The following is a 21,770-nucleotide window of genomic DNA, read 5'->3' on the forward strand; positions in this document are numbered from 1 at the left end:
TTTATACTTATATTCAATTTATACTCAATTCACAAAAACTTTATACTAATACTAATCATAATAATAATCTGAAAATGTAAAATGTGCACTAGCACTGGTCAGGCTGTTTTTAGAAACTATGAGGCCTGGCTCATTAATCAGATGATATATTGCCATAATGAGAATCTGCATTGTATATGGTTCATATATCGGTGTGTCACTCAAATATACTACACCTATTAAAGGAATATTCACTTCAAAATGAAAATGCTGTCATCACTTATTCACCCTCAAGTTGTTTCAAACCTGACATTACCAACATTCTTCAAAATATATTTTTTGTGTTCAGCAGAAGAGACAACTTCATACAGGTTTGGGACAACTTGAGGGTGAGTAAATGATGACAGCATTTTCAATTTGAAGTAAACTATTCCTTTAACATCACTCTCCAGCAACAGAGTCAACGTTACTATCAGACTTCATTATTTGCTAATGTATCTGAATTATCTGAGCACGTGCCGTCGAGCAGTTAACATTCATCACACATCACACAGCTACATCCACAGTTTGCAGTTAGACTTCCTCTAATACAAAGAAAACAAATGAACAGGATGCTGATACAACCCCAGAAATGGAGCTTGTCGAATTCAAATGCGCTCATTGTCGGCCTCGTCACGGCCCACCAGGATTATTTGAGCAAACCTTGGTCTGTTTGAACCTGAAGCTGAAACCACAGCCTTCCTACGGCATCAGACTATCAAATCTCACAACCGAACGGCCCTTTTCTCACGTAGATGAGACATATAATCCCTATTAATGCTGGTGTAGTCTGACAAACTTCATCAGTAAAGACATCATTATTACTTGCTCACCCTCATTAAAAAACAGTATGAAATTTAGGGTGTGTTCACATTTAGTTTGGTTCTTTTGGTCTGGACCAAAAAAGAAAATAATACATTTAATCCTGGTTCGATTAGCGTTCACACTGTCACTTTTAATACTGAAAGATTTTTAACTTTTCAAACATCCAAACCAATGCTGTGTGCTCGGATAAACGCGTTCAATGTACGTGCTTATATATGATGGTAGCTAAGCTATATGATAAAGTGGACAACTTGTGAAGAGCTTATAAAATGTGTAAAGGAGTAAAAACAGCGGCAGCAATCCCTCCGTCACACGCACAAGATGTTGCATGTTTTTGCTTTGTTTACATGTTTTTGGTCCGTGTTGCGTTCATATTTCAGTCGAACCGCACCAGAGTTTGTTTGAGTTCTCTTGTTTGGTGTGCACCAGGGAATGGTGGCAGCGTTCACACTTATTCAAACGAATTGCACTAACTGAGCAATCGCACCAGAGTTCATTTTAATCCAACAAAACATGCCAAGTGTGAACACACCATTAAAGTTGCCATGAAATTGACAACTGTTTTCTGATTTTATATAGAATATTGGAGTATTTCTTAGACATGACATGGTTACGGTTCACTGGCACGAGGGCGGCGGGAAAACCTGTCACTCATTTCACAAGCGATCGACCAATAGCAAACCACAGCCATCCAACCATCCAATCAATACCCCATTGACAAAATCAAGTCCCGCCCTACATTTTTTCTTGTTCGAGAAGCATATCACTGAGATGTGTCACTAGTTGTCAAAAAGTTACTGAAATTTAAAATTTCAGGACCAACTTGGTACCAAAGTCTGTACTTTTGACAACACTACTTCACAATAGGGCAAAAAAGACTATCGCAACTTCCGTTTCATGCCGACTTTAAGCCATTAATCACAGATAATCTGCAGCTCTCAAATCCAATTCATGCTCACATTCAATTACTGCAAATAAAAAAAAGTGACAGCAGTTTCAATACAGAGAATGGAGAGTGAGATGATTTCAGAGCCATGACAAAGCACAGACAATCTTGTCACATGGCTTTAAAAGACTCAAAATACAGCACAAATCACATGGACTAGCTTTAATCATTCTGGGGTTTGACAGCACACGTCCCGAATGGCTTCAAAGAGCACCCAGGATATTTTTCAAAATTTCTTATTTTCATGTTCCACAAGAATAACAACAGCATTTGGGTTTGGAACGACATGAAGGTGAACAAATAAAGGCAGATTTGTCATTTTTCAGCGACCTTCTCCTTTAATCAGAGCCAATATAAATCTTAATTCTGTCTCCGAGGGACACGAAACGAAATGTTCCTAAAGTGTCACCAAAGCAAACGCAGGGCCCTTTTCTTCAATAAACACATCGCGGCATAACATTTCCTTCTGTTTTCGCCCCCTCTGTTGGATGAAAGATAAAGCTTTTGCTTTGACTTGTGAAGGCAGATGGTCGCCATACTGGGCAAAATGAATTCAGATGTGGCAAATGAATCAAGATTACTTCAACATGCAAAAGGCTTTGAAAGAACAGAAAAGGGAGCCATTCTATTTATTGCATTTTTCCTCTATGTAATTAAATAGTCAGGACTTTTATGTAGCTTCCACGTCTTTTTTTGTGTTTGTTTTGTTTTTTTCTACAGACGCCTAGTTAATTTCCTCATTTAGTCGTGGGCGTTCGATTTGTGTTTTGGTCGATTTTGCCAAGAGCAGTAGTCCTACAGCGTGTAAAGACAAAAACACGGATGACTCTTGGTGACATAAAATGATTTTGAGGAAGGGCACTTTTACTACTACGGCTCGAAGAAAGCCCACAAATATCAGCATTCAAAGACCTCCAACATATTTATTTCTTCTTTATCCAAGACATCCCAATCCAACCTTCCGCCACATGCTGTTTCAATATATATTCAACTATATTTTTCATTAATTACAATTACCCCAACTCAGCTGTCTCATAAATTTTCAGACGATCAACATAACAGGGGGAAAATCAGAAACATATTTGGCGCTCGCAGTCGCCGAAGAAGGAAATGTAACTTAATAGCGCGTCTTTCTCGAGGCCCTAATGAAGTGGCAAATGCGATTCAGAGCCATTGGATGTTTTATTTCCCTCCTACATCCTCGCCGGGCCGCCACACACAGTTCCCAGCGTCTCCACGAGACCTGCAATCATGCAAAATCCATTTCTCTCACACCGAAACGTGTAGATTAAAGGCTCATGGACGTGTACTTGGACAGGAAGGAGGAGGAGAAGAAACGAATCGCACGTTCAGATCTCCATCATCCGTGTGTGTGTGCAAGTTTCCACAGAGTCAGACTTCTTGTCGAGTGCTGACATCACTCTTCCTACGGTCTTTCAAACAGCCAAGGTTTTACAAACAATACACATGGGGGGAAAGTCAGGCTAGACACAAGAGTGAGGATGTGATTTTTTCCAGAATAAAACACAGAACTGACTGTGAAGGAAGAACAGAGTATGAAACCTCAACTAACCACAGGCTCACAACTGGAGTCTGGAATAAGAAAATGGGATCAGCACTGGGATTTTTCAATCTAATTATGATTTTTGCATATATAATGTGCAAATTTAATTTGCATTCTGACATAAGCAAGCTCATTTTGGCTCAGTATATTATTTAATGCTTATGTATGACTTAAGGTGCTGAAATAACGTGAAATAACGTCAAAAAGCTATTTACTATAACTGTAACTATAACTAACAACTTTCACTAGATTTCAGAGAATCCAAACAGTTAAATCCATACCAAATAAAATGCTTGTCAACATTATAAAGACATAATGAAGCTTGTAAAAGTGTTGTAACACACTTTGTGAACATACAGTGGACTGAACTGAACAAACAGAACATTTCGATTCTCGTATCAATATCAGTGGACTTTCAGACTAAATAAATAACCGAATTTTAACCGTACACATTAAAGTAACTGATTATCTTTACCTTATGTATGTTAAGATCTATTCAATCCATCCACATGTGCTCTTTCAAACTGCAGGGCACTTTACTCTGATGTAAACATACTGTTCAGCGCGTGTCTATTTGACGTCACTCGGTCTGCCAGGGATTGTGGGTAATGTAGTTTTTAATGGTTATCTAACGCAATAGCCCGCAGTGGTAAGCGAAAACTGCTGTAGATCTGTATTTAATCTCGTCGCATAATAAAAGACGAATTTATACGTTAAAGAGCTTTTCAGATTTATCCGGTTAAAAACCACAATAATAATAATACAAGTATTATCAATAGGCTAATGATAATAAAATACAAATCAATAGCCTAAAAATTAACATAACATTTGCATCGTAGCTACTTTTCAACAAATAATTATTAGAAAATAATGATTTTATACTTAATGTTTCCTTCGAATGTTATTATTTGACCTTGTATAGTTGTTTGCCCAATCTTTTTCAGATTAAAAAATAATAATTAGCCCGGAAATATGAACATAACGCATTAACATAGACTCATATATGTATATACACTTCTTCAATGTTGTTGCCATGGCCTCTGTGCTGCTATTGTATAATATTAACTTTAGCCGGGCTCTTTATCTGTCTTTAGAAATAGGAAATGAGTCACTTCTCTTCTTTGCTTGTTTGCTTTCTGTCTGGTTTCAATGAGTTGTGTTTATGTCTCTTTATGAGCTCTTTATGTCTCACGTGAATGAACAGTGAAAGAAAACTTGCTGTTGCCATGAGAATTCACTGTTGAATATTTCACTGTTAGTTGCTTAATACAGGTCTTTCCTTTTTTTACGTTTCGAGATAAATCACAACTGTTCTGCAGTTCAGGGTCTCTATGTAGTATTTTATGGATTGCTTTGGTATAAGAGGAAAAAGAGCTCTAAAAAACTGATATCAAACCTCTGAATTGCTGATTTATTTTGATGCCGTGAAATGGTGCTTGGAGACATGACGTGCTCAAGACTCATCAGCATAATAATCCTCCTGCTTCTGCATATATATATAAACCACAAAAAACCTGAGCTCACCCAAGTCCCTGCCTCCTAAGACAAACCACACAACGAGACAAAAACACTGCGGCTTTGCAGCGCCTTCATCTTTCTAACCACAACCTTTGGAATCACCTTTTTAACCCTTCACAAAGACCGTGCATGGACCAAGAAAGGTCTTGGGGACTTTTGCAAAGCCGTAAACTTTCTTTTTACTACTTACATGGTGGCACGTTTTAAGAAGCGCGGTAAAGTGAACTCTCCGATCGAGCGCTGCGCGTAACGCGAAGTGACTCGCTCTTATTCCGGATTTTGAAGTTTATTACAGCAACGTTCAACATTGGAGAAGCAAAAAATCGCCTCGTAAATTATGTCTGCGTTTCTTCTGCGTGTAACCATGAGCTCGCGCGCGTTAATTTCAACGCGATTCACCTGTAGGAGCGCGTAAAGCTTGCGCGTAAAGCCTGAGAGGAACCGATCTCATCCAACTTTTTCGGTTTCTGGAAGGCGCGTTACTCAGCCTAACGGACTTGATATAGATCCTGGCTATTTGTGATCGAAAACACTGACTTTAGTGCTGGTTTGAAGTGTCCTTACCTTTGCTGACATTGTTGTGATGCGCATTCCGGTAGACCCGAACACCAGCCGCAGGTTCAGTCCGCCGTCCAGCAGCCTTCAGCCGGTGGCGGGGAAGATGAGCGATGTGCAGCAGGAGCCGAACGCGGCGGTGCCGAGACTCCGACAGCACGACAACCGAACCATGGTGGAAATCATCGCGGACCACCCCGCCGAGCTCGTGCGCACGGACAGCCCCAACTTTCTGTGCTCAGTGCTGCCGTCTCACTGGAGGTGCAACAAAACTCTCCCGGTGGCGTTTAAGGTCAGAAACACTTACGGATTTAATAGTGATTTACAAACATTAGTGTTTAGGCTACATTAAACTACATTTATGTTTTTTTTTTTTTCTTGTTTTTTTTTTTTCTTCTTCTTCTTCTAACTAGATGCACATTAACTCGTGATGTGTTTAGCATTTTAGACATGACCTGTAGATCAGTAGATCGTTTACATTCATAAATGAATATATTTATTAATTTAATCATTTAACCAGACTGGCCTCGTTGAGATTTAAATCTCCTTTAGAGACCTGGCCAACATCCAGACAACATTAAAATGCATAACATTACATATAAAACACACTTAAAAATTAGTATAAAAGAAAAACGCAGCCATTTATAACAGTTGCAAAAAAAAAATTCTATTTAAGTTCATTTTATGTAAATGTAAACTCACAGGTCTTGACGTTACATATAAGGTTATAAATACTTAATATCTAATCAAACTTTTATTTAAATGTACATTAAATAAAAATCTGTGCAGCATTGTTTGGGTTTTCCTATTGTAATCCAGTTCTTTAAAGACTTATTGGTGGAAATGATTTATGATGTTTCTTTTCCACATCAACACTTTATGTGCTTTAATGTTAATAATAGTATGTAGTTGTTGTTGTTTTAATTATTGTTCGCGGTTATTTGTGGGGTGATGTTTAAAATGAGAAATCCTGCCGTGCTGGAGAGAAGTGAAATCTGAGAGATCTGAAGCTATTCATAGATACAAACACATGCATGTTTAATCACGCGGCCTAAATTACACACAACTATTAATACTTTCACCAAAGACAGAGTATTTCATACAAATGCATCTAAAGTATCTGTGACACAGGATGATTTCAGAGTCATTTTGTTCTGTAAACCTTTGTTCATTTATATGAGCTTGTAGAACTGAACCAGCTGCTCCTGCTCACATTGAACAATAACATCAAAACATTCATCTGAATTAAATATTTTTTTACAGTTTGCTATTTTAGGGAAGAAAAGGTAAATATAGTAATTTTGGCGTAAATGTGTGTTTTTATTTATTTAATTTTCTAAGAGTGGACAATGAACTTTTGAACAAAAGGGGAATATGTATATATATATATATATATATATATACATTTATATATTCAATATATATATTCAAATTTGCTTTAGACATTATGCTCATTGTTTATTGCTAAATCAATAGTAATGTTAAAGTCTTGGTGTAACTCATTTATACTGTGGACTCACTGATATCTCCTGATGTTTTCCAACCAGTTTAAGGTGATTTTTTTACATAGACAATTTGAAAGCTCACCTTAAAGGACAATCTAGCTTTTGTCTAATGATACATTTGCATGTTTGAATTGATTTATTGTGCAGTTTAGTTTCAAAATGTCAGGTATAATCTGGATCACGGGCCTGTTTTGATCAGGATTGAGAAAGTATATGAATCAACAGTGGTGTAAACAGTGAATATTAGGGTAAATGTTGTGTTTTCTGCTCAGGTTGTTGCTCTGGGAGATGTTCCTGACGGGACCGTGGTGACAGTTATGGCAGGGAATGACGAGAACTACTCGGCAGAACTGCGAAACGCCTCAGCTGTCATGAAGAATCAGGTGGCGCGTTTCAACGACCTGAGATTTGTTGGCAGGAGTGGAAGAGGTTGGTACTTCCACTTTAATTTTATTTATTCTTCGCTGGCCGCTTCGTTTGCTTTGGCTGAATCATAAAAAGGGTCAAATCACCTAAGACATTCGTTTACAATAAAAGACATGTTGGAAATAAAAGTTTGGCATGCGGTGCACAATCCAAATTGACAGGAAAAGTCAAGTTTTACCGCAAATACCCAGATAAAACGGATTTATTGCTATTTAAGAGTGCATAGATGGCATCTGTGTAACTTGTAAAAAAATTTTTTTAATATGATGCAAATCATACATAGCATATTTTACATAAACACAATAGGATACTGTCCAAGATTCCTCACTTACGGATAACACTGAAAAGAAAAGAACTGCAGAACTGGAACCGAATCACAGAGAGGCCTCAGCATTATTATTTTCCACGAGCGTCCAACATTTTGAGTGCTTCCACGTTGAGAATAAAGAAAAAGGGTGTGCTCCCAAAAAAAATAACTGTCATTTAAGTATTCCCGAAGCTTAAAACGTTTTTAAAAAAAACTTAAAGCAGCATGTATCTGTTGCAAAGTAAAAATGGTATTTCCATTTAATTTTTTTCTGTGTTACATCCACCCTACACACCCTACAACCCCCCCCCCAATCTTTAGCACATGAATGCGGGCTCAAAGTGCTCACAGACTGCTTATGTGTGGATGAATGCTGCTTTTGATATGCTTGCAATTATTGTCAAAGACAAAATCCTGCTCTTGTGATCCTGTCGGAAGAAGGCATTGAGAGCGCAGGGCTTTGAAGGGAACGGGACAGGAGATCACAGGAGCGCCCGTCTGCTGCTGGAGGCTGCGTATCCGAGGTCTAGACTTGCCCTACTAATCCACACGGGCACTTAAAGTGAAGCACGAACGTGTGCAGCAGGGAATCCCTCGCATGGCGCCCACAAACTACAGACTGAATCTGGATGAAAACAACTCCAGGTGTTTTGGGGAAGCGCCGCTCGACTTATTTGGGTTTTTTTCAGTGGCTGGTGCAGAGATATATAGAGAGCGTAGGGTGTAGCCGATGGCTGATGTATGTTGTGAAAAACTGATTTTGTCTAATATTTGGTTACATTTGAGATTTAAAAGGATAGAAGTGGTTGCTCTGCCAGTGTCAATTCAAAAACCTAAAAAGAAATGATAGAAATATGTATAAAAATACAATATAGAATTTTGAGTAAATAGCGTTAATTATAAAGAAAATAATTTTTTAATTATATAATTAAAAAATAATTATTGAAAATTTTTTTTTTATTTACACATCATATTTGCTATCACTAAATTCCATACACATGCACACGCACACACACGCACATACACACACACACACACACACACACACACACAAACATATAGCCTATATATATATAGTAGATATATATATATCACTGGGGCAGTACATTTTGAAAAAAGTACTGCCCCAGTTACAGCTTTTGTGCCTTTTTTTATATATATATAGACACACACACACACACACACACACACACACACACACACACACACACACACACACACACACACACACACACACACACACACCATTTAGGTCATGTCGGTAAGATTTTTAAAAATTGTTTCTGAAAGAAGTCTCTTCTGCTCACCAAGGCTGCATTTATTAGATCATAAATACAGTAAAAACTGCAATATTGTGAAATATTATTACAATTTTAGTTCACTATTTTCTATGTCAATATATTTTATAAATGTAATATATTCCTGTGACACAAAGCTGAATTTTCAGCATAATTTCTCAAGTCTTCAGTGTCACATGATCCTTCAGAAATAATTCTAATATGATGATTTGCTGCTCTAGAAACATTTATTATTATTATCAATGTTGAAAACAGTTGTGCTGCTTGATATTTTTGTGGAATCTGTGATATATATAATTTTTTTTCAGGATTATTTGATGAACTGATAGTTGAAAGAAGTAGTTTCTACTGTCACTTTAGATCAATTGAGTGCATCCTTTCTAAATAGAAGAATTTCTTTTAAAAAAATCTTACTGTATGAATCGGACATTAAAAAAGGACAATCTTACTTTGCAAAACACATGCACAAAATATTTGAATATTATCCAATGCAAGGTTGTTGGTAGATTCAGGAAGTGACACAAATGGGATGGATAAAGATGGATTAAGCTTGTGTTAATCGGCCAAATATCAAAGGCAATAATCGATTGCTACTCTTTATGTCTGTGGTGGTTAAATCAGTGGCATTTGCGTGTGTGTTGAAGACACCAGATCGACCCACAATCAGTCCAAGAGGACACGGACGTGCAAACAGTAGTTTGTGGAGCATTCGGCTGGTCACTGAACGTCCTCACACACCCCCCAACACGCCATGGGTGCGCATCCGTGTTATCTCCTCACAGCTGTCACAGTGAACAGGGCTTGGCCCGCATGGAGACCCACACCTTCACAGGCTAGAGTTTCCTCTATCTATGACACGGGATCTGGAAGAGGAAGTCAGGGAGGAGATAGCACGGCATAAGGAAATTAAATATGGAAAACGATACGATGCACTGTGTGGAAGATTAAAATAACATCGACCGCAATCAAACAAATGACACCAGAAAAATAGCGCTCCTTGAATTACCGTAAGCAACGCCGTTTCCTGAGACGAGACATGATGTGTTTAACATTTCATTTACGCAGGAACACATTTCTGTTTTCAGAAGTGCTGTGCCCTTATTCATGAATGGATCTGGCCACGCTGGGTTGGTTAGGTCAGGGCGGGATGTTTGTTGTTGATCAGGAGTTATGCATTTCACATGTCTCTTTCTGTTTAGGAAATCATTTGGAACAGAAAAACACTGCTGGATAAGCCATGCGTTTAGGATATTTTTAGTAGCTGGACACCAAGCGTTGGATGGATGGCAGATGCCAGGGTTGGTGGAGTGGTTAGACGCTGGGCTGGGCCGTGGCGTGTGTTGGGTATCAGCTCGCTGGGAAGGGCTCGGGTGGGTCCAAGAACGTCCTTTTGGGGGCGTATGGACAGATTCCTGTGTGGGAAAAGAAAGAGTAATTACATTAGCAAGACTTATTGCGTATCATACAAAAATGTTGGCAGTCCTAAAAACTGCTTTTTACAATAACATATGTTTTACTCTTTCTAATTAATGGTAGAAAGTGTAAATACTTTAGCAATACATGTTGCAATTCCAGAAAATGCATGATGAATTGAAATGTTGCAATTCAAAAAAATGCATGCATGAGTGTTTATTCTATGAAATATATTGTTGAATGAGATGTATGTTCACTTAATATTTGAAAACTGGACTATTTTCCTTTTATGAAGAAAATTTGCCTCACCTCTACAATGTTAGCATGATGTGGATGGTTGCCAGGGTGTTGCTATGCAGTTGCTAAGGTGTTCTGAGTGGTTGCTAGGTGGTTGCTAACTGGTCCTACTCAAAAGCTTGTTATACTTGGAGTTGGAGTATTACAAGAAAATTATATTTCAGTCTTTCTACTTCAAAATGTAATGTTTAATTGAAGTTTCTTTGTAATTATTTGTGCAATTTACTAGCAATTTCGGAGTGAAAATAGGGTAACACTTTTTTTCGATGGTCCACTTTAGACATTCTACTAACTATTAGTAACTTTACAACTACATGTCAAATAACTCTCATTAGAGTATTAGTAGACTGTCTGCTTAATATCTGCTAACACTTTATTTTGATGCTCCCTCAACAGACATTCTACTTAATATAAGTAACTTTGCAACTACATGTCAACTTATTCAACTAACTCAAACTAAACCTAACAGTCCACTAACAGTCTAATGAGAGTTAGTTGACGTGCAATTACAAAGTTACTTATAGTTAGTAGAATGTCTAAAGTGGACCGTCGAAATAAAGTATAACTGAAAATTGTTTCAAGTAAAACCAATATTTTCAGTGTATGAGCTATATTAAAGCTTCATACAGTTTTTTTCTGTAGTCTTACAATATTTTACAGTTAAAATTACTTTTTTTTTTACAGCGATGAAGCTGAATCAAAACAACAGGCTTGGTGACCTTAGATTATTTGTTTGAAAGCTCTTCCCATTCCAAGAGTTTGTCAATTTAAGCTAGTTTAGAAGACATGCTGTCTGATGCACGAGCTACATAAGAAGTGTAGCTGCCTGTTGTATTGTGTCAGTGCCTTTCCACCCACTTCTTCCTGTCTTACTTGCAGATTGCATCTCTGAGAATGTGTCATGCTTGACTTCACAGCATGCTTCACACATTACACATTACTGCTGAGTCTGCCTCATTAGAAGAATCTTAGTATTTCCTGTGCTCTACCGACAGAAAGGTTCGCCTCTATAGCACGTCTTTTTGTCTAAGTTAATTGGAAGTAAGAGCTCACACATTTATGAACGTTTAATCTGAAAAAAGAGAGAAGTTGCTCAGTGAAAGGTCACGTAAGATGAAAGATCAGTGACCGCAGGATCCCACCTTGACACCCAACCCTTGTTTTGAATCACACATAAAATAATTATTACTAATAACAGCACTGCTGCAGAAGTTGATCCGTGGCTGCATTTTAAAAAGGAAAATCCAAATGCCACTGCATGAGACCATGCTTGCGAATGTTAGCAAGTTTCTGTAATTTTTTTAATTTATTTTTTGCAACAGTTGAAGTCTAAAAGTAAAAATACTAGACATTTTCTTCATTAATAAATCCTGGAAGTATTCTGTAAATTATCATATTTAAATATTTTTAAAAAATTAAATATAATATTTATATATTATATTTTAATTTCTATATTTAAATAGTTTAATATATAACTATTTAATATACTGTCATATATATATATATATATACAATTATTTAAATATAGAAAAATAATCCAAATATTCAATTGATTATAGTAATACATATTTATTAATCTAAAATGTATCAAATTAAATATTAATATATTTACATATTTACATATTAATAAAATATTTATTTAAAAAAAACTAAGAATATATATTTAATCATTTAAAATATATAACAATTTTCTGATTATCATATGCTTTTATATTTATATAATATCATTAAGCAGTTATATTAATGAAATCCAGGATCTTTTTCTTGGAGGTGCTAAGAAAAAAACTAAGTGCATCAATAACTTCAATACCCTGCATTTATTGCATTGTACTTATTTAATTTTCCATTTACCTTAGATTATACATTTACAAGGTCATATTGTAAAAGTGTGCCCAGTTATTAAGCTCTGTATCTGTATGGGGGGGTGGGGGGGGGGGGTAACCTGGGGATAACCTCATCAATCATAATGATGAGATAACAGATAATGATGAGCGAGCGAAATGAAGGAACGTGCTTGTGGTTTCGTTTTTTAAAATGCTAACAAAATTGAAAAGAGTTTTTGAACTTTTTTGACACAGAGCGAGAAACCGACCATGCGCAAAAGAATAAATTAGCCTGTATGCTAAGATTGAAAACAACATTTGCTCTTTTTCATCACCACTAGGCTAGGGCGAACAAAGTACAAGAATTTAAATTAAAATCTGTATTATATTACGTTTAAAACTTGAGTGAATCTTCAAAAAGATAGGAACTCACTAAAAGCAGATTACAAGAGGCCAACACGTCTTCTGAGCTTTTCCGAGATGTGTCTGAATTCCGCAGTCTTTTTCCTCATATTTAATAGCACACCATTATGATCACTGTTGCTCAATATGATCACCATTCGCTAATACTTGAGCATACAGTTGACTCCTCCCCATGAAAACATTATTAAACTTTATTTGTTTTTTTAGATTCTTAATATTGCTTAGGTTTTAACTATTATTATTTTTTAATGAAAGGGTATCACTTTATTTTGATGGTCTCTTTTGTAACTTTGCAACAACATGTCAAATAATTCATATCAGAGTATTAATATCTGATATCTCTTTATTGTGATGCTCCTCCAAGAGACATTCTACTTACTTTAAGTAACTTTGCAAGTACATGTCAACTTATTCTAACCCTAACCCTAACCTACCATTCTACAAATACTGTTGTGCTGAGCACATTTCTGATGGGTCTATAGCCCCAGCAAGCCCAACAAGCCCTGTATGAGTGTTTATTCGATGAAATATACTGTTTAATGAGTTATTCGTTCACTTAATATTAGAAAATTGGACTATTTTCATTTTATAAAGAACATTTGCATAACTTCTACAATGTTTGGATGATGTGGAGGGTTGCCAGGGTGTTGCTATGCAGTTGCTAAGGTGTTCTGAGTGGTTGGTGGTTGCTTACTGGTCCTACTCAACCAGTAACAGTAATGACAGAGGCCTAGCGCAGTCATTCCACTTGATGTACTGTACACATTATATAAAACCTAATATGGCCTGTTTTATGCATTTCTGATTTGTCATGTCCAACAACTGAATATTACAAATTCAAATCTCAGCAAGGCTCATTCTCCAAACCAATTCCATTATTGTCCGTTGCGCCCAGGCCTTTTCAATGGCTCGAGTTCCTCGCAGTTAAAATCCCACAGTCATCACCGTGACCAGCAGAGAAATGCAAATGACCGCTGCGCAATGAATGCGACACATTGTCCGGCGGATTAATCGGGTTTGAACCTTTTTTTGTGTTTTGCAGGAAAGAGCTTCACGCTGACAATCACAGTATTCACGAACCCACCGCAAGTGGCGACTTACCATCGAGCCATAAAGGTCACAGTGGACGGACCGCGGGAGCCGCGAAGTGAGTACCAAATATCACACGTCATGTGATCAGCACGTGCAAAGAGCGCCCGAATCCAGAGATGAATGATTTTGTGCAGCATCGTGGCATAACGCCCAGCCAGTGGGACGAGACGTGTGGCCCGATGCATGAATTGATGCATAGATTGTGTTACGGTACTGTTTTAAAAAATGGATTCAGCATGCCTCAATGCACAAAGGCGGTCTTTGAGGAGCTGCAGGCACGATCAGCGAGAGGCAAATACAAACACGTGCTGTCAAGGCCGCTTGACTTGTGAAAATGTTTACTGTATTGCCCTCTTGTGCCTGTCCATCAACGTGCTCTTAAGAGCGAGCCGCTTGACCTTTGACCTGTGCTCTGGCTCTGTTCTGAATGGCATAATGCGCAGTGTACAATCTGCTTTTTCACAATTTTCACTCAGAAATTGCTATTGAAATGGCAAGCAACACGTTGATTTAAAGCGGGAAATTTAGCAAACCTTCGATAGGATTTTCTTGTAAAATGTACTCCAATTATCTTTTTTTATTAGAAAAATTCATTTTTTACAGCCACATCCTGAATAAAACATTTAGCATAATCATCGTGAGGTAAAATACCGTTTAAAATGTTTGTCATTCAATTTACATGCTATTTTTTGATAATAAAATGCAATATACTAAGGAAGCACTCATCTGCCTTTGAGTAAATATACTAAAGAAAATTGTGAAATAGTTTACGATATGAAGTTAAACTGTGAGATATGGTCACAATTACACACATGTGTATATATATATATATATATATATATATATATATATGAAAGCCAATTTATATATATATATATATATATATATATATATATATATATATATATATATATATATATATATATATATATATATTAGGGCTGTCAAACGATTAATCACGATTAATCGCATCCAAAATAAAAGTTTGTGTTTACATAATTTATGTCTGTGTACGGAGTATAATTATTTTCTATATATAAATACACACACATGCATATATATATTTAAGAAAATGTGTTATTTATATATAAAATATTTATATATAATATCAATTATATATAATATAAAATAAATATATATACACAGTATATACATGCAAATATTTCTTAAATATATACATGCATGTGTGTGTATTTATATATAGAAAATAATTATACACCGTACACACACATGTATTATGTAAAAACAAACTTTTATTTTGGATGCAATTAATCGCGATTAATCGTTTGACAGCCCTAATATATATATATATATATATATATATATATATATATATATATATATATATATATATATATATATATATATATATATATATATATATAATTGGCTTTCATAGTACACAGTATTTACTGCATAGTATTCAGTATGCAGTAAGCAAATATTCCGTTCCCAAAACAGCCCATGTAAAATCAAGCACATTGCATTGTGGGATACAAGGTGTGCTCAAATTTTGGCAAATGTAGTATGCCATGCTGGAATTGAGGACATGCAGAAAATTCACACTCATTAAAGGAATAGTTCTTCCAAAAATGAAAATGATCCCATTATTTACTCTGCCTCAAGCCATCCTAGGTGTATACTGTATATGACTTTCTTCTTTCAGCCAAACACAATGAGAGTTATATTAAAAAATATCCTGGCTCTTCCAAGCTTTATAATGGGAGTGAGTGCCCGAGTTTGTGAAGCTCCATCCATCCATCATAAAAGCAATCCAAATGACAATGGGTTAATAAATGCCTTCTGAAGTGAAGCGATGGGTTTTTGTAAGAAAAATATCCATATTTAAAACTTTATAAGTGGAGTTCTGGCGGAAGAGTGACCTTCCAGGATATGATTTAATATAACTCCACTTGTGTTCGGCTGAAAGAAGAAAGTCATATACACCTAGGATGGCTTAAGGGTGAGTAAATTATGGGATATTTTTTTGGGGTGAACTATCCCTTTAAGAATAATATACTAGTATACTATTCCGAACAGAGCCATGCTCATAGTTTTGAATATGAAGCATTGAAAGAATAATCCATCCTTTTGTTGGGTTACAAAAGAAGGTCAGGATGTATTTCCAGAAAAGAAAAAAACAAAATCCATTTTATCCATCAATATTGGGTCATTACAGGATCAGCTAGATTTATAGGAAGCATTGTGACATTTCTCAGACAGAAAATAAACTTTGATGCTTTGTTTTACCGATACATTGAACAGATACTTGTCACGGAAAAGAGAAACAGCCCATGTTCTCTCTCTCAGAGGAACCTGATCTGGCAAAAAGCTCCAGTTATGCTTCAATTATGAAAAAGCCACTTCATCGGAGTTGATGTCTGAACTTGTGAGTTGTGTGCAGTCCTCGCCGTTCTCGTGCTTAAACTTCTCGGTTGCTCTCACTACCTGAAAAAAGCCAACTGTTAGAAGACGCTGCCAAATTTCATTTTTCACACTGAGCCCCAGGACCCGTAAACACACACAAGCTGTCATGAATTACTTTCATGTGGCAGAGAATGGTACCAGGGACACACAGTGCTTGACTTTCTTCAGTACATGTTTATATTAAAGTCGGCTGCAATCTGACATTACGGCCAAAGTTCTTCGCAATAATCGTATAAAAGTAGGTCGGATTCTGTCAACCGTTAATGGTGACTGGCAGATGTTTCTTACGCTTACGTTTTATGCAAACGTTTTCCGTTTTCGGTCGTGAAATTACTCAAGGCGTTCATGACGTGACAATGTGCTGTTACTATACGTTTCTAAATGATTGCACAAAAAATCCCTAAGAGGGAGCTGAGATATATTTAAAGACCAGAATATCATAAAAACTGATTTGGATTAGTAAGAAACCACATAGCAATGTGTTAATGAAGTGCAACAGTGCCCATCCGGAAGTGGGTTTTTACAATTTGTTTTTCTCAACTGGGATTTTTTTAAAAAGGTTTTGTTAAAGAGCCATAAACCAAACAAACCAGCTATGAGGTGAATCACATTACAAACTTTGATTTGAAACAAAAATATTTAAAAACCACAAAAAGACAAAGGTACAAACCTGGGAACTCAACATGAGAGAAAGACCCATGAAACACTGCGAATGACATAACTGAATTGAAATTATTCATTTAAAGTTGTTGATAGAGTGTATATATATATATATGTATGCATTGTGTTGTGCTTTTGGGTTAATGGAAATTTCTAGATAATGTCCTGGCAGAAAATTACATGTACATTTTCTGTTTTCGTTTTTTGCAGTGTACATATACAAATATGTAAGAATTTAGACAGTGTAGGGAGACCGTCTCGATTACGTGGGCGGAGCTAAAGAGCTCTTCCTTGCAACGTCTGATTGGTGGAATTTTCTTCACTGCATCATTATTGGTTTTTCACCATGAATTCCACTGTTAAACATGATTCTTTACAAAAATAAGATGAAATAATGCAGGCTGATGCCTTAAACAAAAGCATATACCTACAAACCTGCGCACATATATTCAAACGCGCATACCAATAGAGTGAACTCGTAATACGCATGTGCACGCCATCAGCGTTCTCCCTAAGTTAATAACTAATGATCGTTGCGACGGAAGTGAATCAATCAAATTAACTTTAGCTGGAAAATAACTTTATTCAAGAACTGCTATAAAGCCAAAACAATCTCTGTTACTTTAAACTATCCTTGTATCTCTGTAAAGCCGCTTTGGAACAATCTACATTGTTAAAAGCGCTATATAAATGAAGATGACTTGACTTGACTTGACAATTAACAAAAGGTCTGTTCAGCAAATCATTTACTGCTAAAAATTCTCTATGGTGAAAAATGAATTGACCCTTTTCACATTTCCAGGTTTCTCAGAAGTGGAAGTCATCAAAGTTGGGTAAACTTAAATAGCGGTGAATGAGCGACTACATTATATATATATATATATATATATTTTGCGTACCAGTTTGCTCAAATAGCAAAAAACAAACTTCACAAAAGTGCTTTCACAAAGAAGGGTACAAAAAGACTGATAACATCCATCCCATAGCCACTGTATTAGAAACACCCTCACAGCAGCGTTAACTAGTTCTTTGTAATTTGATGCAAAGGTAATAAAATACTAAGTATAGTGTTATAAGTGTACATACATTACAAAAATGAAAATACAAAAAACTTTATGATGCTGATGACCGCTAAAACGCATCTTCAGTCTGTGAAAAGTGTCCATGGAGTTTTTAACACCTGGAACTGCACTCCTATCAGAACACCTTAGCAACCCCTTAGCAATGCCCTGGTTACCAACCCAGAACATCTGAAGCATCATCATTTCATCTCACATCGTCACACGCCATCATACACAGAAACACACATGTCTGATGAGCGCTGCTGTAGATCCAGCCTTGGTGCAATTTCCTGGCACATTTGTAAAAAGAACACGCCAACCTGCCTGGCACACAGCTGTCGCCACTGGCCTCATATTCAGAGATAACTTTCTGGCGTCAAAACCAACAATATCACTTCTTAAAGTCTAGTTTTTTCACTCTTTACCTCCTCATCTGAATTAACACATCTGGCAGCAGCGTTTTGGAGCCACTTTATGCCAGTGTGTGATCTTCATTCATTAGCGGATTAATCGTGCCCTCGGGCATCTCTGATGTGACGGGCCTTTCATCTCACGCAGCTCATTCATCTTCAGTTTTTCTTTCTGGCTTTGTGTGCATGTGTTTATCAAGGAAAATACCAGTCGATGACATGGCTTCTGTTGGTGTAAACACAGACTAGTTTTTTCTTTCAGATGTTGCGTAATTACAGAATTATATAGTTGGTTGATGTCTTTTTATTTCGTTAATTGGTATAAACCAGAGTAAATATTGTTGACTAACACCACAAAAAACATTTCCATTACTTAAAGTAAAGTAAACATTAACTGTAATAATATATATAACATATAATAATATATATATATATATATATATAAAAAAACATACATTTTTTCTCTTTGTAATAATAGCATGCAACAATGAATCACAAATAAGACCAGGACAATTTTAGTGAATGAAATCAATTTTAGATTTTACATTCTTAAAAATAAGTTACAAAAGAACCATTTTGCTCAGTGTGAAGAACATTTTTAAAATCTAAATGATCTTTTTCCACTATAAATAACCTGTCCAGTGGAAAAGTTCTATGGATGTTAAAGGGATAGTTCACCCAAAAATGAAAATTATCCCATAATTTACTCACCCTCAAGCCATCCTAGGTGTATATGACTTTCTTCCTTTAGACGAATACAATCGGAGTTATATAAAAAAATACCCTGGCTCTTCCAAGCTTTTATAATGGCAGTGAATGGTAACTTTCTAAGATTTTGAATCCCAAAAAAGTTCATCCATCCATCATAAAAGTAATCCATACGGCTCCGGGGTGGGTTAATAAAGGCCTTCTGAAGTGAAGCAATGCGTTTTTATAAGAAAAATATCCATATTTACAACTTAAAGTCGGCATGAAACGGAAGTTGAGATTGTAATTTTTTCCTTGTTGTGACGTATATCCGAGTGAAACGGCTTCTGAAATTAGAAAAAAATGTAGGGCGGGACTTGATTTCGTCCTTCGGGAATTGATTGGATCGTTGGAGGTTGTGCGTTGCAAACAAAATGGAGGCAGATTTGAATGCCAGTTTACATTCAGTTGTGGAGGATTTCACTCCACCGGACTCCCCACCGTTACCCTCCCATGAAGGATTTTTTATTTTATTTTATTATTCCCGCGAACCAAGATGAGTCAAGTCAAGTTATCAGCCTTATTAAACATTCTCTGTTATCAGTCAAGTTCACCCTCGAGAGCATCTCGATAGCCGCACCCTCATCGGCTCTGGCCGCACCCTTTCGCCATGGCACGTGACCGAAAGAGAAGAGAGGTCGTTTCGAGGGGGGAGGGAAGGGTAATATATTTGATTAAAGATTATAAGGGTACATGAATTTTAAAAAAATAATGAAGTGCACAGATAAATCATTTATAATAAACACTACAATATTACATATAAAAAGAAGATTTGTCAAATTTGATTTCATGCCGACTTTAATAAACTATAATAATGGCCGTACGAGAGTCGAGTTCCGGCAGAAGAGTGACCTCTGACCCGACGCATGACGTATTGACGAACGCGAAAGCACAGGATATAGCAAAACAAAACACCGGTCATGAATTAGAAGAGAATTCTCTAAAATGAGAATATTTAAAGAGAAATGTCGGAGGAGCTTGAGTTTGTTGCCCAGCCTTATTGTCACCGAAGCTTACGCTACACCTACATCCTACGTCATGCGTCGGGTCAGAGGTCACTCTTCTGCCAGAACTCTCTTGTTAAAGTGCGTACGGCCGGAACCAGAAGCTAGTGATTACAGTTTATAAAGTTATAATTATGGTAATTTTTCTTACATAAATGCGTCGCTTCGCTTCAGAAGGCCTTTATTAACTCCTGGAGCCATATTGATTACTTTCATGATGAATGGATGCGCTTTTTTAGGCTTCAAAATCTCAGTTATTCACTCCCATTATAAAGCTTGGAAGAGCCAGGATATTTTTTGATGTAACTCAGATTGTGTTTGGCCTAGGATGGCTTGAGAGTGAGTAAATGATGGGATAATTTTCATTTTAGGATGAACTATCCCTTTAAAGGTTCTTCACGGAACCATAGATGTAGACCTTTATTTTTAAGAGTGTAATGTTGACCTTAAAACCCATATTAGCCTCTCTGAGGTTTGCTGGGGTCTTTTATGCAATTTAACAGCTTTTATTTAGGCAAATAATGGTTCAGGTCAGTCTTCTCTCCTACATTATCTATCTGGAGATCTATTTCTCATCCTCATCTGCTGTTAAGCGGAAGGCAGGTGGCCATGCAGGACATGACACATTCAGAGGCATTTAGAGTTGAGCAACGTCCTGTGAGTGTGTCGTGAAGCTGCCTCTGCCTGCCTGTTTACACATTCCTCCTGCGCTTAAGAGAGAAAAACTGAGAGAGAGACACAAAAACTCTCATTCAGAGAGACAGACAGACATTCAGGCCTTTAATTAAGTTTCAACGTCATACAGTTCTTTTCCAAAGGACAGTTTTATTGCTCAGAGGTTGCTCTTTCATTGCTCATGCACAAGATTTAATTGAGTTCGCCGTTAGGTTGATGTATCAAATTTGTCTTGGATGTTTCTCCTGAAATTCCAACACAATTGAGACGAAGGTATACGGTGTATGTTCCTTCTTTTTTTCATCACTAGTGTTCACACTTTAAAAAAAAGAAAATTCTTACTTTCTCGTTTACTTCTTGTTCAGATTGCATGTTACTGAATCTGTTTTTTTTAAGTGAGATAAGTAAATCCACACTTACATTTAGTCTAGAACTATAATCATGCTTACAAAGCGCACACAATGCCTCTGCATTTACTCATGGTTTCTCTTAAAGGATTAGTTCACTTTCAAAAAAAATTTTGCTGATAATTTACTCACCCCGATGTCATCCAAGATATCCATGTCTTTCTTTCTTCAGTCAAAAAGAAATTAAGGTTTTTTAGGAAAACATTCCAGGATTTTTCTACACAGAATGGACTTCAATGGCAACCAACGTGATAACGCAATGCGTGGCACATCTCAGAGATGGTACACGACGAGCATTTGTGGTTAAAAAGTATATATATTTTTTTTTTTTAGAAAATGACTGATCGTTTCGCCAGATAAGACCATTAT

At 36.6% G+C, this 21,770-nt stretch overlaps 2 protein-coding genes across 4 annotated transcripts in view; one reads left to right on the forward strand and one right to left on the reverse strand.

Moving 5' to 3' along the window:
- The window catches only part of supt3h (SPT3 homolog, SAGA and STAGA complex component), a 129,119-nt gene extending 123,546 nt beyond the window's left edge, over positions 1-5,573 (reverse strand). The window contains exon 1 of one of the 2 annotated variants that reach the window (XM_079853588.1): positions 5,436-5,573. In XM_079853588.1, coding sequence (XP_079709714.1) covers positions 5,436-5,462 — 27 coding nt within the window. In that variant the 5' untranslated portion in view covers positions 5,463-5,573. Of the gene's footprint in view, positions 1-3,828; positions 3,936-5,435 lie in introns of those variants that run through there. The other variant, XM_079853589.1, reaches the window with a different exon arrangement.
- runx2a (RUNX family transcription factor 2a) overlaps positions 1-21,770 on the forward strand; it is a 65,178-nt gene that overhangs the window by 17,629 nt on the left and 25,779 nt on the right. For both annotated transcript variants that reach the window (XM_079853586.1, XM_079853587.1), the window contains exons 3-5: positions 5,471-5,718; positions 7,204-7,360; positions 13,961-14,065. In XM_079853586.1, the coding sequence (XP_079709712.1) occupies positions 5,471-5,718; positions 7,204-7,360; positions 13,961-14,065 (510 nt within the window). The remainder of the gene's footprint in view (positions 1-5,470; positions 5,719-7,203; positions 7,361-13,960; positions 14,066-21,770) is intronic.

The sequence above is a fragment of the Squalius cephalus genome (genome assembly GCF_949319135.1).
Source record: "Squalius cephalus genome assembly, chromosome: 20".
NCBI classification, from domain to species: Eukaryota; Metazoa; Chordata; class Actinopteri; order Cypriniformes; family Leuciscidae; genus Squalius; species Squalius cephalus.